Raw genomic sequence first — 24,546 nt, forward strand, 5'->3', positions numbered from 1 at the left:
TTCACTGGGGTTGATGTCAAGGATCTGTGCAAATCACACAAGTTCTTCCACCTTCATCAACCTTGAAAACCATGTCTTCATGGAGCTCGCTTTTTGCACAGGGGCATTGTCATTGCATTGCTGGAAGGGAACTTGTAATTCTACAGCATACAAAGACTTACTATACATTTGTGTGGAAGAGCCATATATGACAGGTGTCCATATGCTTTTGGCCACATTTTGGCTCTATTTTAGGCCAAATGCTACAATATATTATAGCAACAATAATATTTTGCTTACACTGGGTACAACTGTAACAAAATGTCACAATGTCGTACCTTTGTTATGCATACAATACACAGAATTACTATATCGCAGTACTTTTGCATTCTCAATTCTGATTGATCAGAAGGTGTTGAATAATTTTCTTCAACAACAGCTCTGACAATACTTCCAAGATTTATTTCAATGTACTCATTCTAATAGATTATAATTTCTATAGTAACAACTCATTCACAGGGACTTGTATGGCTGACATATGTATGTATGGCGTTATGTAATTTAAGATAATAATAAACAAATGTGCCCTTATTGTACAAAGAAAAACATGCATACATTTTGATAGGGTGAAGTGAATGTCATTAATTCAGTTCCACGGACAGCTTCTTTCCTAATCGCGACTTATTTTTGTCTCATTGCTTATATTTGACAGAGGAAGACTATTAAGGACAAAGTTCAGATGGCTGAGTCAAAACCCTTTCTCTAGTGTAAGTGTAGTTTATTATGTTAATGTCATCATGCTGTTTAGCTTGCTATGTAATATGTGTACAACAATATATAGTGGTAACCTGAAACGTTAGCTATGTAAAGGGTACTGGAGTTTTCTTTTCTTAATTCTAAAGACAAACTCCCATAACTAGTTCTGAATGGATAACTACAATATGGCCACAACTCCATATCTCTCATTGCCAAGCTAGCACTTCTCAGCATTTTGCTGAGCCTTATATTTGTAAAATCACTTAGTTGGCGTTAGCCCAAATGCAGTGTAAAGGAACGAAATGCTGTGCAACTTCCCTCACTTTCACTCGCATTTATAAGTCTGTCACAACGTGAGGGTTCACAACGAACTTGGCGGGAGGATATACAAGTGAATGTAACGTTAATGGTCAAAAACTGGAACTGACATTAGCCTAGCCTACTTCGTAGGTGTGCAAATATCAAAAGTTAATTGACGTCCTTAAGAACATACCAAGCCATCCATACCAAGCTAAAGGTTACCTACTATTTAGGTATCTAGTTACCCTCTGAAAAAAAAAAGCTCATATGTTCTGCTGCACTTTTCTACTCTTGGCTGTTGTCTCCATTTCTTACAGACTGAGCTGCTAAAATATATCAACGAACTTGCGGTGAGTATGGGCGCAACCAAGTGTACAAGGAATAGACAAATAAATAGATGAAGAAAATACAGATCCGTTGGCAGGTTTCATTAAAGGGGGACATATAGAAAATATTTTGTACTGTATACTGGGGGGACAGATTGGTTTTTAAAAAGGTACACTATATGCACTGTATCAGGTGAATACTAAGGTGAGGCATCTAAACCATTACAGTGAATTTCACATGATCAGTATGCTCATTGAGTAGAAGAGGTTTGCTTTCTTCAAGACGTTTTGCTCAGATAGCTGATGACGTACATTTTCTATATGCACAAATAAACAATATTTATAGATTATAGACTGTATATATTTATTGAGTTCTTGAATCAAGTGGATTCACATGGGCAGATAATTCGAAATGTACAGTTTGATGAAAGGGCAAAAAAAGGGAAAAAACAAACAAACAAACAAAAGAAGGAATAAACAAGAAGATCCTGCATGTAGTACAAAATTTTAATTTGACAATAATTTCTCCATATCTCCCCCGCCCCCCCAGTCCACATCACACTTCTATATCTTGACTTCTGGGCGACTTTGTGATTAACAACAGGACAACACATACAAAAAGGCTTGGTCTTTTAAATAAAACTCAACATCTCAGTATTGGATCAGTCGTCTAAGAAGTCGTCGTCCAGGTTGACGTCTGTAGTGTCGATGTCGTCCAGGTCCAGGTTGTCCAGGTCGTCCTCCAGCTCCTCCAGAGTCTATGAACAAAGCCAAAGAAAAATTTTTAATACTCTAAAATATTCTAAAAATACACCAAGGAATAGGGGAATTATATATATATAAATTCTGTAATTAACAATTAGTGTGTAATTGTTGCACACCTTTTCTCTAAACTTTGTAATGTCTTCCTCCTCTTTTTTAGCAGGTTCAGGCTTTGGAGGAGCCACACTCGCTACTGGAGGATCAACAGGAGCAGCCTTGACTGCTGGAACTTCTGCTTCTGCTTTAGACTCCACGGGGTCTGCAGCCTGCTGTGAATACACACACACACCGAGTTTATTTGAAGCAAATATCCTGACATTCATAAATCGGAATAGTTCTGCTTCTGTTAACCCATCGATGAACGGGATGCACGATTTAGCATCAGGAAGTAAAAACAATATCCAGTTTCTTTACTCTGATGGTCATGCATTCAGCGACACGTTTACATTCCGTGACAACAAAACGTCAGCTTTCTTACAGAAGCTTGTGCTATATCTGCCTTAAGGATCTCAGATGTTTTTTCGTAGGTGGCCACAGATGAGCAAAAAATAAAAAGTTAAATAAATAAATAAAACAAACAAACAAAGGTCATTGAAAGTACATAATTGCACCATTGTGTAAACGTACCTGTGTGTGGGTGGGAAGTACGCCTTTGGGTTCGTAACTGCTGGCTTCTTCTAACACATTCCGCTCCTCGTTGGGCTAAACAGACGCAGAGATCCAGACGGTTAGCGAGAAAACGGTGTACAGATCTGCTCATGTGCTTACTTACTTACTAAATAACATACTTTTATAACACAACTTGCTGAATGCTCAATTCTGATTGGTAGGAAGGGGCTGATTAATTTTTACAGCAACTCTAAGAGTTGCTGAGAATGAAGCTGTCTCTCTCACCGTGACCAGTGGGTAATCAGTGGCAGGTCTGCTCTTGTGTAGGCAGCTCTCTCGGAGGTACTGCTCAGCCAGGAAAGCCTCTTTCAGCCCAGGGAACAAGTTCTCATATTCGGTGGGGTCGGCCAGCGACTCTGCCGCTTTCTGGTTTACTTTTGACAGGCTCTCCCTCCACAGCTTTACCACTCTGTTAGCGTCACACAACAAGCCACTTCGATGCATCATTGTTGCAAACAACATATGACTACAATTGGTCAATCTATGCCTCATGTCTAACCTTTATGTAAAGTGTTAATAACCAGATTGGCCACTAGGTGGCAAAAGAAAAGAAAGAAGGCAGCCAGAGTGTTTGGCAGTAAAACACATGCATGCTCACTACTACTAAATCCTCCAGCTCTCTCATTCTCATAATGAGACCAAAATGAAAATTAATGATAATACTACGTAGTTGTAGAGTGTGGGATTCAGGAGGCACCTGGACACTTGGCTGGGCAGGTAGGTGCGAGCGAGGAAGGCGGCCTCGGGCAGGCGGTTGGTCCTAATCAGAAGTTCCAGACACTGGTCCAACCTTAAGGTAGAAACAGCAAACATCAACATGTACAATGTTTGAAGCCATGTTTTAAAGGTGCATTAGGTCAGACAAGTCCATGTACTCACTTCCCCTGCAAGAAGTAGGTCATGAAGGCGACGTTGTTCTTGCCGTCCCGTTCAGCGCCCTCGGCCAGCTTGTTCACCATAGATGCGTTGCCAGAAGCTGTAGCCAACAGCAGCAGGCCTCCGTAGTCCTGGGCGTGATGAAGGCACTCCTGTGCCAAGCCAAACTGGCACTTATTGATAGCCAGTTCTGCCAGTTGCTTCCACTTTTGCTCAGACTAGACAGAATAAAAAACACAAAAAAAAAAACCCCACCAAATATTACATTTGACAATGGCCATAAACGTTTTTTTTTTTACATGCCTAGATCAAGTTCAGAACAGAATTAAGGAAGTACCACTTCTCATGCTACACAAATCTTACCTCTGCTTCTACTGCTAGCTGGTAGCCAATCTTCAGTTCCCCCAGTTGTAAAGCAAGCTCAAACCTGTGCTCTGGGTCAGTAGACACGGCCAGTGCTTGCTGTTTGAAACCCTATAAACAGAATATCTGATTAAGAAAAAACAAAACAAAAACAGGCCCTTTTTTATATGAGAAAAATGACATCGGGGTCAGTTCAGCATGTATGTGAAGTCACACCTGTTTCTCCAAGAAGTGCGCCACCCTGGTCCTCTGCTCTTTCGGAATGGTGGGGAGGACTTTGTCAGCCATGGAGAAGTCACGCCGCATGACAGCTGTCTGGTACTCCAACACCGACACCAGCAGCGAGTAACTGACGATGTTCAGCTCCTTGTCTCCTAGGTACAGTCGGTCGTCTTTAGGAATGTAGCCCAGCAGGTACATGGTTCTGAGGAGATCAGAGGTGTCGTTTAGAAAATGCAAAGACAGAGTGCGAGAGAGAGAAAAGAGGATTTATAGCGAACTTTTACTGCTACAACATTCAAGAGATGGACAGAATGAAACGGCTACTGAAACACACCTATCCAGGTGAGCGATGGTGACGATCTCTCCTCCAACAAAGTAGTTCAGCCGGTTAACAGAGCTGGTGTAGATGAAGCAGTCTCCCACCCACAGACCTGTCTTCACAATCTCCTGGATTTCGCCCTGGACCTGCGCGCATGCCCACACACAGAAAATCAGTGTGCTAACATGACTAGTCACTGTTAACAATTCTGATATAATGGTCTACCCTGTCACATGATCATCAAAGGTCATCCACTCGGTGGACAAATCAGTAGTTCAAGCTTTTTTAATTTATTTTCTATTGTAGCTGACAAGTAGGTTCTTACTTTGAATTTTCGCAAGATAAAAGTCTTCATTTGGTAATCCTAAATCTAACGTGCTCGTTAATAGATGGACTAATTAGAAATAAACGATTAAATTGTACAGAAAACAAGCCGTCGTGATTGGTTGACCACGAACCTCGAAAGCATCCTCGATGCCATCCTCAGTAACCCCTTCGTTGGACTCTTGTGATGCAGCCACTTTGTCCGCCATGTAGCGCAAGATGAAGAACGACTCCTCCGTGGCAATGCACACCAGCTCTCCAGAGTCTGACCAGAAAATCTGAACGCGGCACAACAAAAGGAATGTCACGTCAGGTTTGGACACATCACTAACTAGAAAATATTTGGTAGTATTTGGTAACTACAGCAATGAGCGGCGAGAAATACATGTTTGGGCTGAATTTCAATGCGGCGAATCAACTCCGTATTCTCCCAGTCATAGAAAGCCAAGCCGTTTACGGACCTGACGCCCAACAAAAATCCACCGTAGATACCTGAAAGGGGATGGAATCCGATAAACATGTGGTGATATAAAGCTGTGATCTTAAAACAGAGAGCCACCAAAGAACCACCGCCATATTCCTGAGTAAGGCCCTAAAGCCATAACTGCTTAGCTCAATGTAAAAAGTAAAAATTACCCTCTGCTCCAAAGTCAGGCTTGAAGGACTTCTTCTCCTTAAAGTTCTTGAAGATTTTCACCATGCTGTTGCTTTCTCTGATTGCATACCTGTGTAGTGTACGAGAACAAGATTTTTCACACGCTAGTTCACGACTCATCACCTAAGTCGATAACTAATGACAAAATTCCTTGCTTAGAAAAGTCTGGATAAACTGTGATGACTCAAAGGCCATGGTTCTTTTGACGCTTAACCGTTAATGATTTGCTTACAGCTATAACGTGGTGATGTTTTGATACGTCGTGCCGCTTCATGTTACTACTTACGACTAACACCACAACGTTAAACGTTCTGTTTTTTTTCTCTCAGTAAGGAGAACATGAAGGGTAAATAAAAATGAAAAACCGATGAACGTTGTGTAATGTAACACACAAAACTGCAGAAACACAACTCGGATCTGAGAGTGCGAGAGACCTTTAAGAGAGCGACATTACAGGAGCTGCAGGAATATCTGACAAGACTGATTGCTCTTGGCATGTGACAACAATCACTCGTATTCTTCACGTGTCTGGGCTGTGGGGTAGGGTGACTAGATGGAAGCCCTTTTTCACATAAAAACATTCAAGCCGATTAAATCACCCCAAAACTATGTGGCAAAATGTCTTATAGTTTGATGAGACTAATTCCAAAATGTATGTTTGGTGCAAAAAAAGAAAAAGAAAAAAAGTAGTGCATCAACAAAAGAATTCCCACGGTGAAGCATGATGGTGGCAGCATCATGCTTTAGGGCTGCTCTTCTTCAGCCAGAACTGGGGCTTTTATCAAGGTGGATGGGATCATGAATAGTTACAATAGTTGAGTTTTGTGCCAAACCTTCATGCGTCTGCTAATAATTTCCTTTTTCGGCACGACAATGACGGCACGTTATTGTAAGTTGTCTTTGTTTTCCCTTGAAATGTTTCTGGTCGCTTAATTTTTATACGTTGTTTTTAATTTTAATCAAATTTATACGTTTTTAACATCTTGCCATTTTAACAGGGGTGTGCAGACTTTTTTTTTTAATATCCACTGTATGCATAATGAAGGAAAGAACACTTACTCAGAAGAATCGTGGGCCCAAACAAACTCCTGAGCAGAGCCAAAGCTCTTGTTCCTCAGAGCCATGGCTGTGTAAATGATGTACTCTCCATCTCCGCAAACCACCACGAACCTGGCGTTGAAAGTAAAGTATATGTATATATTTCATGTTGGTATGTTCACCGATAACTTAAAAGTTGCAATATCTGTGACGTAAACTAGGCTGATGAACATTAAATTGGTCTTAAAAAAAAAAAAAAAAAAATCATTTAACCGGTCTGACACTGCTTCAGAGAACCAAGGGGACTCAACTGTAATATTTATAGCATGCTTTTGTGCAAACTGACCTTCCATTAGGGTTGTGCTGAATAGTCTGTGGGTAGATCTCACAGCTGCCCATGTCTTTGACGGCCAATGGCAGCCTCTCTCCGTCTTTAATCTCTGTGTCGCCCATGGCCTTCAGGTTGGCCTGCTGTACCTCTGAATGCTTGGCCCAGATAATCTTCCCGTTGGTGTCCATGGACATGGCAGGCTCCTCACGACCAAGCTAATGAAAAAACAAAACACAATTCAACATAAGGATGCTACTATAGGAGAATAATCTATAGTAGCTGAGACCTTCATTTTTTTCTTCCTTATGGACACACTTGTCTTTCCTGGTTTCGGGAGTGGCTGAAAAGGGTCCGCTGTGGTTATACGGTACGAGAGCAGCCTCTAGAGGCGAAATAAAAACCATCGCCGCCAAATTTTGTTGTGTTATTTGAAGTGTACTTTTTTTATTGATTTTGGACAACTCTATTTTATTTGTTATTTAGAGCATTACTTTTTGGCTATCTTTTCTTTACTTTAACATTTATTAGTAGTTAATATAATATTCATTTCATTTGAACAAAACTACAGTACATTTTCATGGTACATTCAGTACTTTTTATTTTTGTAATAAAAGTTATGCAATATTTTAATTTGAGTTATGTTTTCGTTCAGAATCAATTGTAAAAACTAAATAAAACGGTTAATTTATTAATCGGTTATCGGCAGGTAGGTACCACCCACCTTGGTTGTCGAATCAGTAAAATCCACTATCAGACGACCTCTGCAAGATATTATGCGTAGGAGTATGATACTTTGCATGTGTTGTGTATTACCTTAATAATAATGCTGCCCTCGTCATAACCAAGCGCGACGTTGTTGGAACCACGCAGGCCACACACACACCACACCCGCTCCATGCCGTAGTTCAGCGTGCTTTCCAGTCGGTAGGTGCTGGAGTGCCAGATGCGCACTGTACCTAAACATGAGTAAAAAGCAGCGACATAAATAACCAACAGTAGTCCTAGTGCGACTATTTGCTTGCGTACTGTGACTCCTTCGTGACCTTACCGTCCTCGGATCCTGTAACGATGATTGGCAGCTCGGGGTGGAAGCTAACACACGACACATTCTGGGCGTGACCCTCCAGTGTCTGCACGCACGTCTTATTCTGAGGGGAATAATTACGTAACCGGGAGAGGTATAAGCTTGGCTACAGAGACAATGAAGCCCAAGTGAATGACATCAGGATAAAAAAAATAAAATAAAAAGAGAGACAGAGAGAGAGAAAGAGAGAGAGAGAGAGCGGGGGGTCCTCACCTGGTAGTCCCAGATCTTCACCAGCCTGTCATCAGCTCCTGAAATGAGATACGGCTTATCTCCGCCGCTGTAATAATCGATGCAGTTCACGCCTTTCTCGTGGCCCTCCAGAGTGAAGTTAGGGGATGAGGAACCCAGCTGCCATACCTGAAACATCACGAATGGAAAAAGCTTGATTTGGAGTATTCTGAAATGTTACTGGGAGTCAAGCCACTTAAATTAAAACATGCTATTTTCAGTCTTTTTTTCCCCTCCACTATGCTGCACTAACAGGGCAAAAAAAGGAGAAAAAAAGGGAAAAAAAATTTCTCCATCCACTTATCTCCACTAAACAAACTAACCAAAAGTCCTTGTTTTGCATACCAGTCTTCAGGATTTTCTAGATTAGTAAACACTTTTGAACGTAAGGTCGGAGTTTTTAAGTTTGAGACGAGGCCCATGACGACAATCAAGATGACAGCGGAACGTTTTAAAAGAGACAGAGCTTTGGCAGGGCGTTCGAAGCATGAAATCGCAAAACGTTTTATAGTCCGACTTGTGGATCGGGATCGTCTGGCTCTGGCTGGCCGGCCATATAGTGGAAGTCGCTTTTATATATTAACAGTACAGAAGATATGCAAGTGAGCGTGTGTGAATAATGCCTCGTGTTACTGCAGTCAAAGGCCACAGTTCTTCTGCTGCTTAACCACCCATGCAAGGGATTTTATTTAGGTTTTTAGCCACGTTACACATACCTGACACTTTTTATTAAAAAAAAAAAAAAAAAAAAAAAAAAGTCAATTTGGGGTCTTAACGATTGCCGCAGCAGTTCCTAGGTACAAACTCACCTTGATGGTTCTGTCCAACGAAGCACTTGCAAACTGGTTGTTGTCTTTGGGGTTGATGACAATCTGCATGACGTAGTGTGTGTGGCCCTCAAACACCTGACTGCAGGACCACTTCTTCTCCCAGTCCCACAGCTTAATGAGCATATCGTCTGAACACACACACACAGTAAATTGTTATTTAAAATTCGTACATTTTAGAATTGACATCATGATGGTTGCGACATACGTACCACTGCTAGTAAGGATGTAGGGCTGAGTAGGGTGCACGGCGATGCATCGGATGTAATCCGAATGGGCCTCGAACATGTGCACCCGCTCTAACGTGTTGTAGTTGAAGACGCGAATCTGCATGTCGTCCTAAAAGACGAGAGGCCGCGAAAGATTTACCCAACTCAAGGTGAAACCAAATCAGACCTAAAAAAGCACTTGCTCTGCTAAAAGGACTATAAATATTTGAAATGATCCTGTAAATTATATACTTACCGCTCCGGTTATGACCCAGTTCTTCCTTGCAACAAACTTCGCAGCTCTCACTGGCAGGTCACACACTTCGAACGTCTTCACCAAGGTCTACGGTCATACAAAAGAATATTATTTGATGAGCGAGAGGATATAATTGGCTACTCTACTTTATTCTGGATTTGAGTAGCAAAAAACAAATGTCAAGACATTCAGTACAAAGCCTTTTCTCCACTCACTTGTGTTTCGTGGTTCCAGACACACACGCTGCCGTTGTAGAGACTAGCCAGCATCCATGGCTCGGTGGGATGGAGGTCCACGCTTTTGACACGGTCGGACCGAGCTGTGAGCTTGCGCTTGATGTCCAGCCTGAGAGGCTATAGAGAGGAAATAAAACGGGGGGGACGTGAGGGAGCAATATGATAATCGTGTATCATCCGAAAAGGCAGAATGTCAGCAACCTTCCTTATTCTTACACGCGCACAGTGTTGACACTGGAGACTCCTTCTGTTAATGTTCAATAAATGTTTCCTTACAGAAATCACCACGATATCACGAACTACAAATATTTTCCTTAAAGTTTTTTAAATTACGTTATCACCAGTTTTAGATTACGGTGAGGCGTCAGTCATGCACGACCCTGTGGATGAGCTGTTACTACGGAAATGATAACATATTCGAACGAGCGTGTTAATATAAACCTGTGACTCGCCTTGCGCTCGGATCCACCCTCAGAACGGCCGTTAAGGAAAACTAAGCAACACTTTACAGCCAAACAACAGAATCAAGAACTCGGCGGTGCCGTGCCATTTCACTTTTAAGTTTGTCAAGATCCATCTTCCCACAGCGAGGACAACTGAGGAACTTGTACGCAACTATTACACAAGGTGCAAACGTTTCAATGATGCTCAAGAAATTAACACCATGCATTAAGAGCCGGGGGGGGGGGTTCTGCTTAAACTTTTATGCAGGATGATCGATATAAATTATCCCCCCCATTTAGTACCGCCCTTCAGAAGCCACATAAGATAACAATTTACACCAATCATCCTGTTGAAAAGTTAATACTTTTCTGGTTCTTCATGTATCGTGTTGCCTTCTTGATCAGTGAATGTTTGCACCTTTTGTAATAGTTCTGTACGAGGTCCTCAGTGTTAAAAGATCAACATCTCAACATCATACAGCTACTGTTGGAAAGGGGTCAAATATGCAGAAGATTCTGGAAAAGCAAAGAACATGCAGGTCTTGGTGGATTTTTCTGAACAACAGTGGGCAGTTTAACTGCTCAGGACAAACAAAGGACTCGTGAACAACTATCACAAAACAGAAAAACAGTTGTCGATCATCCAGGTAACACCACATGGTATTAAAGCACACCTATTGTGATTCTGAAAAGTGCCTAATTTTGTTTAAAGCTCTCATACAACAGATTTACACACATCCAACACTTTAATGTGCTCATAATTTAAACTGCAGCATTACTAATTTTTCCCCTCAGTGTCAAAAACAGAACATTAAATGATCCGTTCTGAAGGATTAATTCTAAACTCCTCCTTTCAGAGAGCATACTCTGCTCTGATTGGTCAGATGTCCCAGTCTGTTGTGATTGGTCTACCGCTATCAGCGAGCAGCCGATGAAGACCAGAGGTGGGGCTTTTTGTTACAAACCTACGTAGGCAAATACAGGAAGCAAGTCTTGAATTACTAACAACTCAACTCAGCTGTTCAGAATTGATTCCTTCTTTTGGGAGTAAACAGTCATGTGCGTTTTAGGTTTTTTTAAACTTTTTAAACTGCAAACGTTTTTACATTCGCAAAAAGCTCTATAAGACTCTACATGAAAGGTAATATCTGAAAAACCATAACAGGTACGCTTTAAGAACCAAGCATACAGTAGCTGGGTAAACTGTTGAACTGGGTCATTTGTGTAAATTCTATTATTATTGTGAATTTGTGGACTAGATGAAATAGCTTATTCAGGGCGGGACTAAATAATATGACGCCTCGATATTTACTTTAAATTATTAACATTTTGCACGGCCTATGCAAACGTATGACGTCACATGTATCGTGACGCATATTGTGTATCTTGGGGGGGAAAGTACAGCGAATGAGCGATACAATATTTTTGCCATATTGTCGCCCACACTTACTCCATCTAGAGCAGTACATCCTGACTAATACACTGACCAGTCAGCCATGTCGAATGACAGATATACCAATTTAAACAGAGCTTGCAAACGAACAACAAGAAATAACGCCATTTTCTGTTACGCGTTGTCATTTAGCTATAAACCGTACTCAGTACACCATAGCAGTATATCATGCATATAAATACAAATACATTTAATAAATATCATCTATTCCGAATTAGGCGATTATTATTACTATTTTCATTTTGCAGCATTTGCAAATTGGAGAACATTCACTAGCTAATTAACTAAAACGAAGGCATATTAGATAGAACTAAGCCATATAGCGTTAGCATTAGCAACTCGTCTATGTGGCAATACGGCCTCCGGTTCAGCACTTCTGAAATATCGTTAGCTAGCTAGCTCCACTACTACATATTGAATTTATTTTATTTATAAATACAAACACTATTTGACTCACCATGTCTGCTCTTGCTTCGCTTTTGCCCTTATAATAAGTTTGCGACACTGCCTCCGACACTGTAAGTTAAGTGTTTCCTTTCTAGACAGCAAATCTGACGTGGAACTTCCTGAAACGTGTTGTCCAGAAGTGATGACGTGAGCACGCTAAGCATTGTGGGTTGGTACCTATGAGTAGGATATGTATGGGTTTCTCGAGATGAGCGCTTTTCTGACTGAAGGAGTTTAGGGAAAATGAGTAAACAAACGTATTACAGCTTTAGATGAAAGCATATTGTGTGATTTAATGAATGTAATTTCTAAATATATATATATATATATATATATATATATATATATATATATATATATATATATATATAATTTTTATTGTTATTATTATTATTTGATATATACAAAGAAAAGAACAACATGCGTTTACATTACGTTACTTATTGCTTGTTTGACCACTTGATAAAACTAGTGATGGAGAAATGAAGCTTTGAAAAGCTTTGAATCAACTGAACAAATCGCTTCGCAAAATGATTCACTGGTTCGAAGCGTTCGGAATACCACACGCTGGCGACACCTGCTGGCCAAAACAGTGTAAACACAACGAGATCTACTGTAGGCCCAAACATAATGGTACCTTTTACAAAACAGTTGCAAATATCTTCACAACAGTTTAACGTTTTCAATATAATTTACAAATCATTAAATACCATTTTATATTAGTGCTTGTATTCGGTGTATTAGTTAGGGTCCTTGCTAATCAGGCCATCCATCCATCCACCATCTATACCGCTTATCCTTCAGGGTCACGGGGAACTTGGAGCCTATCCCAGGAGGCATGGGGCATATGGCTGGTTACACCCTGCCAATCCATCCAGTCCACAATCACATACACATTCACACATTAATACACAATGGACCTGCCAATCAGCCTACCATGCAGCCTACCATGCATGTCTTTGGACTGGGGGAGGAAACCGGAGTACCCGGAGGAAACCCCCGCAGCATGGGGAGAACATGAAAACTCCACACACACAGGGCAGTTGTGGGAATGAACCCCCAACACTGACGGTGTGAGGCGAACCTTTTTAATTATACACACGTCTTTAAAGCTGCCTATAAAACACTAGCAAAATGAAGGGGTGAAGTGAGCACTGATCATGGATCAGTACAAACACAACTGATTCATTTCAGTTTTTATTAACATACTTAATAAAACTGATCCGAAATCAGTTAAAACCATAGTAGACACTGGTTCATGGGTTCACTTTGAGATCAACACCCCATAGTGGCAACCATTGGAGTTTCGAAACGTTTTGAAACAGTAATGATGTAATGAAGCCTAATTTGCTGAAATCACATGACTTGCCCAATTAAGCCTTAAAATCCTTTACATTGTGTACAATGTATAATATTTATGCTTTTTTATAATGTACAATTGATTGTGTGTTGCATATAAAAGGGAGGGAAAGTGCAAAGTGCCCTGGCCTCAGCCCCAATGAACACCTTTGGGAGGAACTGGAATGCCGACTGCACTCACCCGACATCAGTGCAAGACCTCACTAATGGCTGAATGGACACAAATCCCCATAGCTACGCTTCAAAATCTAGTGGAAAGCCTTCCCAGAAGAGTGGAGGTTATAATAACAGTAAACAGAGGTTGGGACAACTCAATATTAATGCCCATGGTTTTGGAATGGGATGTTTAGTACGCAGGTGTCCACATACTTTTTTCCATATTGTGGATTTTTAGCCTATTGAACTAACACTCACTTAAAATTACATTGCACATGCAGGTAAAAATGTGGTTATTTGGGGCCTTTTGTATATTTATTTATATAATCAGTCTACGTACTATATGACGTATTACTTAATTATCACCCACTGAAAATTAAATTAGACGATTCAGGTGAAAGTGGCTTTATGGGGGGGGGGGGGGGGGCTTTTTGAATGAATTAACTAATCAATTTATTCATTTTGATTTATTGATTGATTGATTTATTCTACAATTATCACAAAGCATCTCAAATGACAATTCAAAGCTTTCGGAAGCAATGGCTTTCATTCCCAGCTCTACTGGGAAAAAAGGGTGAACAGCTGCCTCAGATCTTCACAGTCCACAGTTGAATCCTTGTGCTCGGGTTACTATCTGTGTGGATTTCCTTCAGGTTCCCTGGTTTCCTCCAGATTGATTATGTTAAATTCAGGGTGGTTTTGGCCCAGGTGGTAGAGTGGGTTGCCCACTAATCATGGGGTTGGTGGTTTGATTCTTGGGCCACATGACTGCACGTGCTGAAATGTCCTTAGGCAAGACACTGAACTGCAAGTTAGCACCTTGCATAGCAGCTCTGCTACCACTGGTGTGAGTGTATGGGTGAATGAGACACAGTGTAAAGTGCTTTGGATAAAAGTGCTATATAAGTGCAGACCATTTACCATTTAAATTCCCATGTAGGTGTGTGAATGGTAATCTGTGATACACTGGCATCCCATATTCAGGGTGTATTCCTGCTTCACGTCCAGTTTTCCTGGGATAGGCTCTGGCTCCACCACAACCCTGAGTAGGGTAAACTGAAGATGAATGAGGGAATTTTCAGTATGTTTAGTGACATCTGGTGGTCAAAAGCATGAATTGCAGCTATGAATCTGCCTCTCAAACCGCACATCCCGTACTAAATAGCCTAGTTAGTTAGTTTATCCACTTTATAGCGGTATAAAAAGGTAAGTGAGCCCCCCCCCCCTCCAGTTACACTAATTAAGTTTAAAAAAAAGAAACTAAACATGCTCAGTTTATAATTTATTTATTTATTTTAACTTGCAAACAAGGTTCTTTGTTCACAATTTTGTTACCAATTGTCAGAACAAACCATGTGAAACAATTGGGCATTGAAACTGAAATATCGCCTCCCATCAGTAATAGATGACTGGCATTACACCTAATAGAGACTTTATTATTTTTTTAGTGACCATAATGTAGGCACTATTTCTTTCTGATGAACACTTGACGGCAAACAACATCTTCACAATACAGCTCCTGCAACAAAATAAAAGTTCAAACAGGAAGAACGATGTTACACTGGCAACAGAAACAATATGAAAATACAGTCCCCTCTAAAACAGTTGAAACGGTAAGGCCAATTAATTTGCTTTTAGTGTAGAACATAGAACATTGCACATTTTGTATCAAACTGGAAGAGCAAAACTATTGGAACATGTGACTGAACAATAATTAGCTCTGAACATTTACTCGTGGTTTTAACCTTCAGTTTCACCTGTGAAGACTGCATTTGTTGTTAAAAAGGATAAAACCAACATGAAGATCAGGGAATGGGAGAAACACAAGCCATTTTGAAGCTGAGAAAAGCAGGACAAATCAATCAGAGGCATGGCAGAAACATCAGGAATAGCCAGTACAACAATTTGGAATGTCCTGAAAAGGAAAGAAACCACCGGTGTTCTGAGCAACAAACACCAAAAGGAAAACAACAACAGCTGATGACAAAAACATTATGAGAGAAAAACACAGCAAATAATTACAGAGATGAGCCACAAAAGTTCTGGAACCAAGATTAACCTCTATCAAAGTGATGGAAAGATCAAATTGTGGAAAAAGAAAGGATCTGCCCAAAACATGCAAGATCATCTGTGAAACATGGTGGAGGTAGTGCCATGGCTTGGGCTTGCATGGCTGCTTCTGGAACAGGCTCACTAATCTTTATTAATGAATTCAGAATTTTACAGGAATATTTTGTCTGCCAATTTACAGAGAAATGCATCCATATTAATAAGGAGGAACTTTATTATGCAGTAAGGCAATGATCCAAAACACACTGCCATCTCAACAAAGGACTTTATCAGGGGAAAAAATTAAAGGTTTTAGACTGGCCAAGCCAATCACCAGACCTTAACCTAACTGAGCAACATTTCACATCCTGATGAGGAGACTAAGGGGAGAAACCTCCCGAAACAAAACAAAACAAAAAAACAACCGAAAGAGGCTGCGGTAAAAAGCATCACAAAAGAAGAAACCAACAATTTGTTGATGTCAGTTAGTCGCAGACCTGATGCAGATATGCAACCAAATATTAAGTGTTATTTACTTTAATTTACTTCAAGACTTATCTGTCCCTATATTTTTGCTCACCTAAAAATTGGGTGGTCGGATACTAACGATTCTATATTATATGTTGTTTAACACATCTAGATGTAAATACCAGGAAATAAAAGCTGAAATCCTGAACTCTCATCTCATGTCTGTTTTTTGATCTCAAATCCAAGTGTCTTTGGTGTATAGCACATGAACAAATTAATTGGCCTTGCAATTCCAATAGTTTGAGAGGGGATTGTAGGATGATGTAGGATGTATGTCATATAATATGATAGTAACTGATACAATATATATATATATATTCAAAGCTCACCATGTGTAGTTTATCTCCCTCTATCCAGTGCTTCCATCCACGGTTAGCCTTTTCTCCCTTTTGTGTGCACACCAACGTGTCACCCTCCCAGCTGACCAAAGTCTGTTCTCACAGTTAAATGGCAGTTAAATCACAGGCAGTTAAATCACAGTGCTATCTTAATTTTGCTCATTTTACGCATAACAAGCTTTAATTACCAATTAAACTGGAAAACATTGAAAAGCGTTTAGGGATGGAAGCTGGTCTTATTGGGTTCAAGAGAGAGAAAAGAGAGGCTGGTCAGGGAGCTTTTTGAAAACTTGATTGTTTCATGGGCAAATCTTAACTAAACAAATATGAAGTACATTTGTTTAATTTGTATTTCTTTGCAAATGGCTGTGGTAGAAGAGGAATCAAACAATCTAAGATGTGATTACGAGGGAGGGATTTCAGATGTTATGTGGTGATTTCAGACACGGCAGTAGCGTTTCAAGGCAGCAGAGAGAATGTACATATAATTCTTTACACATTTTCTAGGGCCGTGTAACCCACTTGGAGGTAAAAGGTTATCTGCCCTCTTCTGCATACATGAGCTCACAGATGCCTATGATTGGCTAATGTTAATATGATTGGTTAATGTCACTGTCATCGTAGTTCATGGAAACAGATTATTTTGCAATTTCTAACCTATCTTGCTCATACAGTAACACATCAAACTACTGCATTTATCAGATGCCTGATCTCAACATGATTGAAGTAATGGAGTTGATGATGGAAAATGTGAAGCTGACAGCTGGAATCGGAGTTAATGCAAAGGTCTGTCTATTAAAAAAAAAAAAAAAACTGGGTCAAATATTCATAACTACCTTTAGCTTTCTGTTGTCAAGTCCCTTAGTACACTCGTCAAACTCCTCCCCAATTGTTAAGCTTATCTCGTAGTTCCTGAAGGTGCTGAGTGTCTTTATTGTAAGCTTGTTTTCATCCTGGATAATAACCTTGGTTTGAGACAATTGGACTGCAACCTTCCGTGTGACCAAATCGATGTCTGCAAAAAAACCCCCCCAAAAAACCAAGAACATGATACAAGTGGGTGCGAGTTGATCTTGCAATCATATACAACCACCATGTGTACAAGAAAAGAATCATTATGCATAATATCATACAACTCATTTGGTCTTACTGAGTATTTTCATGTAATCCTCAAAGTTGTCATTTGACTCCAGAACCCACGTCCCACTGAAATCCACAGGCATGGTGGTGTCTGGTGAACTATGGGAAGAATGAAAGAGAGCATGCTGTTCTGGGACTTTATACTGAAGCAAGTAAACCGGTCAGAGTACTAAAGATAAGAGCAATGGGAGAGAAGCCAAAATGAGGCACATATCCCAGTCAAGCTTATATTTCACAGCAAGGCAATACTTTTTTCCTGGAGCAAATCAAATAGATCACTTTTTTGTTTAAGCTTAAAGGTGTTTCAAACAATAACAATTTAGTCAGAATTCGCAGAATTAAAAAGAGAAGAACGGTAGAGGGCAGCAACGTCTAGCTTTTAGGTAGTGACGACAAATTTTATACCAGTTCACGCTCTTCAGACGCTTGAAGTGGAAAAAACAGTGAAGCGATCAATCAAACAACATCCATGCTAAAGGATGTCCATTTAGTCAAAGAACTGGGAAATGTCTTTGTGATTCATTGGACTCTTGAGCAAGTGTTTTGAGCTCCTGAGGATCTTTGCAGTTTGAAGACATCCCATAAAGGCTTCAGTGAAGATTGAACTCATAACCCCTGGTTTACAAGACCAGCACTCTATCCACTGAGCTATGAAGCCTTGTGACAAGGGAGTCTGGTAGGGAAGTCAAACCAATGGAATTAGAAGGAGAGAAAAGTTGACATATAGTCGTAATTGAAAATAGTCGACTAGCAGACACAATGTAAATAAAATCTTTAGGTTAAGAACTGGGTAACTGTCAATGGTACTACCACCATCAGGCTTCACTGTGGGGATGGTGTTGTCAAGTAATGAGTGGCGTTGGATTTCTTTCAAATGTAGCACTTTGTACCAAGGCCAAACAATTCTTTTAGTCTCGAGAACCTTTTTCCCCCCATGTTTGCTGAATCTCCAACATGTCTTGTGGATCTCTCCAGCATGTTAAATTATCCTTGGCCTTTTGGTTGCTTTTGGGACTAATGCCCTCTTTACCCAGTCACTAACTTTCCCTGGATGGTGTCGTGATTGTGCCAGATTCTTTCTGTTAAAAAAAAAAAAAGATTTAATGGGATATTTGGATAGGTTTTGATAGCTCATTGGTCTTCGTGATGGGTCAGAGTTGTTTTTCATCTAACCCCTGTCATGTATCAGTATGGCATCTCGGCCATTATGATAGCTAAAGATTACATACGACTGTTATATTTTACAGTAAGGCAATACTTTTTTCCTGGAGCAAATCAAATAGATCACTTTCTCGTTTAAGCTTAAAGGTGTTGCAAACAATAACACTTTAGTCAGCATTCGCAGTGTTAATAAGAGAAGAACGGTAGGGGGCAGCAATGTCTAGGTTTTAGGTAGTGACGACAAATTGAATACCAGTTCATGCTCTTCAGAGGCTTGAAGTGGAAAAAACAGTCAAGCGATCAATAAGACAACACCCACACTAAAGGGTGTCCATTTAGTCAAAGAACTGGGAAATCTCTTCTTATGATTCATTGGGCTCTTGAGCAAGTGTCTTTAGCTCCTTTGTAGTTTGAGGACATCCCTTAAAGGCCTCAGTGAGGATTGAACTCACAACTCCTGGTTTACAAGACCAGTGCTCTAACCACTGAGCTATGAAGTCATGACATGCAACCAATGGAATTAGAAGGAGAGAAAAGTTGACATATAGTCGTAATTGAAAATAGTCGACTTGCAGACACAATGTAAATAAAATCTTTAGCTTAAGAACTGGGTAACTGTCAATGGTACTACCACCATCAGGCTTCACTGTGGGGATGGTGTTGTCAAGTAATGAGTGGCGTTGGATTTCTTTCAAATGTAGCACTTTGTACCAAGGAGAAACAATTCTTTTAGTCCAGAGAACCTTTTTCCCCCCATGTTTGCTGAATCTCCAACATGTCTTGTGGATCTCTCCAGCATGTTAAATTATCCTTGGCCTTTTGGTTGCTTTTGTGACTAATGCCCTCTTTACTCAGTCACTAACTTTCCCTGGATGGTGTCGTGATTGTGCCAGATTCTTTCTGTTAAAAAAAAAAAGATTTAATGGGATATTTGGATAGGTTTTGATGGCTCATTGGTCTTCGTGATGGGTCAAAGTTGTTTTTCATCTAACCCCTGTCATGTATCAGTATGGCATCTCGGTCATTATGACAGCTAAAGATTACATACGACTGTTATATTTTACAGTAAGGCAATACTTTTTTCCTGGAGCAAATCAAATAGATCACTTTCTCGTTTAAGCTTAAAGGTGTTGCAAACAATGACAATTTAGTCAGCATTCGCAGTGTTAAAAAGAGAAGAACGGTAGGGGGCAGCAACGTCTAGGTTTTAGGTAGTGACGACAAATTGAATACCAGTTCACGCTCTTCAGAGGCTTGAAGTGGAAAAAACAGTCAAGCGATCAATAAGACGACACACACACTAAAGGGCGTCCATTGATTCACAGAAGCAACAATTTTGGGTTTGAGACTTGCTGGACTCACAAGCAAGTGTTTTAAGTTCCTGAGCATCTTTGTACTTTGAAAACAACAACTAAAGGCTCCAGTGAGGATTGAGCTCACGACCCCTGGTTTACGAGACCAGTGCTCTAACCACTGAGCTATGAAGCCTTGCGACATAGAACCACTAGAAGGAGAGAAAAGTTGACATATAGTCGTAATTGAAAATAGTCGACTAGCAGACACAATGTAAATAAAATCTTTAGGTTAAGAACTGGGTAACTGTCAATGGTACTACCACCATCAGGCTTCACTGTGGGGATGGTGTTGTCAAGTAATGAGTGGCGTTGGATTTCTTTCAAATGTAGCACTTTGTACCAAGGCCAAACAATTCTTTTAGTCCAGAGAACCTTTTTCCCCCCATGTTTGCTGAATCTCCAACATGTCTTGTGGATCTCTCCAGCATGTTAAATTATCCTTGGCCTTTTGGTTGCTTTTGGGACTAATGCCCTCTTTACTCAGTCACTAACTTTCCCTGGATGGTGTCGTGATTGTGCCAGATTCTTTCTGTTAAAAAAAAAAAAGATTTAATGGGATATTTGGATAGGTGTTAATGGCTCATTGGTCTTCGTGATGGGTCAAAGTTGTTTTTCATCTAACCCCTCTCAGGTATCAGTATGGCATCTCGGTCATTATGATAGCTAAAGATTACATACGACTGTTATATTTTACAGTAAGGCAATACTTTTTTCCTGGAGCAAATCAAATAGATCACTTTCTCAATTAAGCTTAAAGGTGTTGCAAACAATAACAATTTAGTCAGCATTCGCAGTGTTAAAAAGAGAAGATCGGTCGGGGGCAGCAACGTCTAGGTTTTAGGTAGTGACGACAAATTGAATACCAGTTCACGCTCTTCAGAGGCTTGAAGTGGAAAAAACAGTCAAGCGATCAATAAGACGACACACACACTAAAGGGCGTCCATTGATTCACAGAAGCAGCAATTTTGGGTTTGAGACTTGCTGGACTCACGAGCAAGTGTTTTAAGTTCCTGAGCATCTTTGTACTTTGAAAACAACCACTATCAAATAGATCACTTTCTCGTTTAAGCTTAAAGGTGTTGCAAACAATAACAATTTAGTCAGCATTCGCAGTGTTAAAAAGAGAAGATCGGTCGGGGGCAGCAACGTCTAGGTTTTAGGTAGTGACGACAAATTGAATACCAGTTCACGCTCTTCAGAGGCTTGAAGTGGAAAAAACAGTCAAGCGATCAATAAGACGACACACACACTAAAGGGCGTCCATTGATTCACAGAAGCAGCAATTTTGGGTTTGAGACTTGCTGGACTCACGAGCAAGTGTTTTAAGTTCCTGAGCATCTTTGTACTTTGAAAACAACCACTATCAAATAGATCACTTTCTCGTTTAAGCTTAAAGGTGTTGCAAACAATAACAATTTAGTCAGCATTCGCAGTGTTAAAAAGAGAAGATCGGTCGGGGGCAGCAACGTCTAGGTTTTAGGTAGTGACGACAAATTGAATACCAGTTCACGCTCTTCAGAGGCTTGAAGTGGAAAAAACAGTCAAGCGATCAATAAGACGACACACACACTAAAGGGCGTCCATTGATTCACAGAAGCAGCAATTTTGGGTTTGAGACTTGCTGGACTCACGAGCAAGTGTTTTAAGTTCCTGAGCATCTTTGTACTTTGAAAACAACCACTATCAAATAGATCACTTTCTCGTTTAAGCTTAAAGGTGTTGCAAACAATAAGAATTTAGTCAGCATTCGCAGTGTTAAAAAGAGAAGAACGGTAGGGGGCAGCAACGTCTAGCTTTTAGGTAGTGACGACAAATTGAATACCAGTTCACGCTCTTCAGAGGCTTGAAGTGGAAAAAACAGTCAAGCGATCAATAAGACGACACACACACTAAAGGGCGTCCATTGATTCACAGAAGCAGCAATTTTGGGTTTGAGACTTGCTGGACTCACGAGCAAGTGTTTTAAGATCCTGAGCATCTTTGTACTTTGAAAACAACCACTATCAAATAGATCACTTTCTCGTTTAAGCTTAAAGGTGTTGCAAACAATAACAATTTAGTCAGCATTCGCAGTGTTAAAAAGTGACGAACGGTAGTGGGCAGCAACGTCTAGCTTTTAGGTAGTGACGACAAATTGAATACGAGTTCATGCTCTTCAGAGGCTTGAAGTGGAAAAAACAGTCAAGCGATCAATAAGACGACACCCACACTAAAGGTTGTGGATTTAGTCAAAGAACTGGGAAATCTCTTCTTATGATTCATTGGACTCTTGAGCTCCTTTGTAGTTTGAAGACATCCCATAAAGACCTCAGTGAGGATTGAACTCACGACCCCTGGTTTACAAGACCAGTGCTCTATCCACTGAGCTATGAAGCCTTGTGACATGCAGCCAATGGAATTAGAAGGAGAGAAAAGTTGACATATAGTCCTAATTGAAAATAGTCGACTAGCAGACACAATGTAAATAAAATCTTTAGGTTAAGAACTGGGTAACTGTCAATGGTACTACCACCATCAGGCTTCACCATGACACAATGTAAATAAAATCTTTAGGTTAAGAACTGGGTAACTGTCAATGGTACTACCACCATCAGGCTTCACTGTGGGGATGGTGTTGTCAAGTAATGAGTGGCGTTGGATTTCTTTCAAGTGTAGCACTTTGTACCAAGGCCAAACAATTCTTTTAGTCCAGAGAACCTTTTTCCCCCCATGTTTGCTGAATCTCCAACATGTCTTGTGGATCTCTCCAGCATGTTAAATTATCCTTGGCCTTTTGGTTGCTTTTGCGACTAATGCCCTCTTTACCCAGTCACTAACTTTCCCTGGATGTTGTCGTGATTGTGCCAGATTCTTTCTGTTAAAAAAAAAAAGATTTAATGGGATAATTGGATAGGTTTTGATAGCTCATTGGTCTTCGTGATGGGTCAAAGTTGTTTTTCATCTAACCCCTGTCATGTATCAGTATGGCATCTCGGTCATTATGACAGCTAAAGATTACATACGACTGTTATATTTTAAAGTAAGGCAATACTTTTTTCCTGGAGCAAATAAAATAGATCACTTTCTCGTTTAAGCTTAAAGGTGTTGCAAACAATAACAATTTAGTCAGCATTCGCAGTGTTAAAAAGAGAAGAACGGTAGGGGGCAGCAACGTCTAGGTTTTAGGTAGTGACGACAAATTGAATACCAGTTCACGCTCTTCAGAGGCTTGAAGTGGAAAAAACAGTCAAGCGATCAATAAGACGACACTCACACTAAAGGGCGTCCATTGAATCACAGAAGCAGCAATTTTGGGTTTGAGACTTGCTGGACTCACGAGCAAGTGTTTTAAGTTCCTGAGCATCTTTGTACTTTGAAAACAACCACTATAAAATAGATCACTTTCTCGTTTAAGCTTAAAGGTGTTGCAAACAATAACAATTTAGTCAGCATTCGCAGTGTTAAAAAGAGAAGATCGGTCGGGGGCAGCAACGTCTAGGTTTTAGGTAGTGACGACAAATTGAATACCAGTTCACGCTCTTCAGAGGCTTGAAGTGGAAAAAACAGTCAAGCGATCAATAAGACGACACACACACTAAAGGGCGTCCATTGATTCACAGAAGCAGCAATTTTGGGTTTGAGACTTGCTGGACTCACGAGCAAGTGTTTTAAGTTCCTGAGCATCTTTGTACTTTGAAAACAACCACTATCAAATAGATCACTTTCTCGTTTAAGCTTAAAGGTGTTGCAAACAATAACAATTTAGTCAGCATTCGCAGTGTTAAAAAGAGAAGATCGGTCGGGGGCAGCAACGTCTAGGTTTTAGGTAGTGACGACAAATTGAATACCAGTTCACGCTCTTCAGAGGCTTGAAGTGGAAAAAACAGTCAAGCGATCAATAAGACGACACACACACTAAAGGGCGTCCATTGATTCACAGAAGCAGCAATTTTGGGTTTGAGACTTGCTGGACTCACGAGCAAGTGTTTTAAGTTCCTGAGCATCTTTGTACTTTGAAAACAACCACTATCAAATAGATCACTTTCTCGTTTAAGCTTAAAGGTGTTGCAAACAATAACAATTTAGTCAGCATTCGCAGTGTTAAAAAGAGAAGATCGGTCGGGGGCAGCAACGTCTAGGTTTTAGGTAGTGACGACAAATTGAATACCAGTTCACGCTCTTCAGAGGCTTGAAGTGGAAAAAACAGTCAAGCGATCAATAAGACGACACACACACTAAAGGGCGTCCATTGATTCACAGAAGCAGCAATTTTGGGTTTGAGACTTGCTGGACTCACGAGCAAGTGTTTTAAGTTCCTGAGCATCTTTGTACTTTGAAAACAACCACTATCAAATAGATCACTTTCTCGTTTAA

General features: G+C 40.3%; 2 protein-coding genes and 4 non-coding genes across 7 annotated transcripts; all 6 read right to left on the reverse strand.

Annotated features, from left to right (window-relative positions):
* Positions 1 to 1,700: 1,700 nt before the first annotated feature.
* Positions 1,701 to 12,272, reverse strand: copb2 (COPI coat complex subunit beta 2). 2 transcript variants are annotated; one of them, XM_017472648.3, is made up of 22 exons: positions 12,117 to 12,272; positions 9,743 to 9,880; positions 9,528 to 9,614; positions 9,275 to 9,401; positions 9,045 to 9,193; positions 8,218 to 8,364; positions 7,969 to 8,068; positions 7,734 to 7,876; positions 6,936 to 7,135; positions 6,611 to 6,721; positions 5,533 to 5,621; positions 5,282 to 5,388; positions 5,031 to 5,174; positions 4,588 to 4,718; positions 4,248 to 4,455; positions 4,032 to 4,142; positions 3,672 to 3,886; positions 3,490 to 3,582; positions 3,018 to 3,201; positions 2,751 to 2,825; positions 2,243 to 2,389; positions 1,701 to 2,119 (listed from the first exon to the last, which is right to left on the reverse strand). In XM_017472648.3, exons 1-22 carry the CDS (start codon positions 12,117 to 12,119, stop codon positions 2,024 to 2,026), a joined length of 2,805 nt encoding a protein of 934 aa, XP_017328137.1. In that variant the 5' UTR covers positions 12,120 to 12,272; the 3' UTR covers positions 1,701 to 2,023. The 2 variants fall into 2 exon arrangements, with proteins under 2 accessions (XP_017328137.1, XP_017328136.1); XM_017472647.3 differs by having other exon boundaries at positions 2,243 to 2,392.
* A 2,619-nt stretch (positions 12,273 to 14,891) lies between these two features.
* On the reverse strand, positions 14,892 to 17,805 carry LOC108267180 (retinol-binding protein 2). Its single transcript, XM_017471171.3, has 4 exons — positions 17,687 to 17,805; positions 17,373 to 17,551; positions 16,528 to 16,629; positions 14,892 to 15,140 (listed from the first exon to the last, which is right to left on the reverse strand). The coding sequence occupies exons 1-4, from the start codon at positions 17,757 to 17,759 to the stop codon at positions 15,087 to 15,089; spliced, it is 408 nt and encodes a 135-aa protein (XP_017326660.1). The 5' UTR covers positions 17,760 to 17,805; the 3' UTR covers positions 14,892 to 15,086.
* A 456-nt stretch (positions 17,806 to 18,261) lies between these two features.
* trnat-ugu (transfer RNA threonine (anticodon UGU)) lies at positions 18,262 to 18,334 on the reverse strand. Its single transcript has one exon. It is a non-coding gene; the product is annotated as a tRNA-Thr (tRNA).
* A 930-nt stretch (positions 18,335 to 19,264) lies between these two features.
* trnat-ugu (transfer RNA threonine (anticodon UGU)) lies at positions 19,265 to 19,337 on the reverse strand. Its single transcript has one exon. It is a non-coding gene; the product is annotated as a tRNA-Thr (tRNA).
* Positions 19,338 to 20,252: 915 nt separating this feature from the next.
* trnat-cgu (transfer RNA threonine (anticodon CGU)) lies at positions 20,253 to 20,325 on the reverse strand. The gene has a single exon. It is a non-coding gene; the product is annotated as a tRNA-Thr (tRNA).
* A 2,171-nt stretch (positions 20,326 to 22,496) lies between these two features.
* On the reverse strand, positions 22,497 to 22,569 carry trnat-ugu (transfer RNA threonine (anticodon UGU)). Its single transcript has one exon. It is a non-coding gene; the product is annotated as a tRNA-Thr (tRNA).
* Between the last annotated feature and the right edge of the window lie 1,977 nt (positions 22,570 to 24,546).

Source organism: Ictalurus punctatus, chromosome 7 (genome assembly GCF_001660625.3).
Source record: "Ictalurus punctatus breed USDA103 chromosome 7, Coco_2.0, whole genome shotgun sequence".
Classification (NCBI taxonomy): Eukaryota; Metazoa; Chordata; class Actinopteri; order Siluriformes; family Ictaluridae; genus Ictalurus; species Ictalurus punctatus.

Bases quoted from the DNA above. Each gene is read 5' to 3' on its own strand.
- LOC108267180 (XM_017471171.3), bottom strand. From the start codon at position 17,759: ATGCCTGTGGATTTCAGTGGGACGTGGGTTCTGGAGTCAAATGACAAC. The intron at 16,630-17,372 runs GTAGTTATGAAT...CTGTGAGAACAG, and splicing joins TTGACAACAGAAAGCTAAAG to ACTTTGGTCAGCTGGGAGGG. The intron at 15,141-16,527 runs GTGAGCTTTGAA...ATTTTGTTGCAG, and splicing joins AGGGAGATAAACTACACATG to GAGCTGTATTGTGAAGATGT.
- copb2 (XM_017472647.3), bottom strand. The intron at 9,615-9,742 runs GTGAGTGGAGAA...GTATGACCGTAG, and splicing joins TCTGGAACCACGAAACACAA to ACCTTGGTGAAGACGTTCGA. The intron at 4,143-4,247 runs GTGTGACTTCAC...TTCTGTTTATAG, and splicing joins CGCACTTCTTGGAGAAACAG to GGTTTCAAACAGCAAGCACT.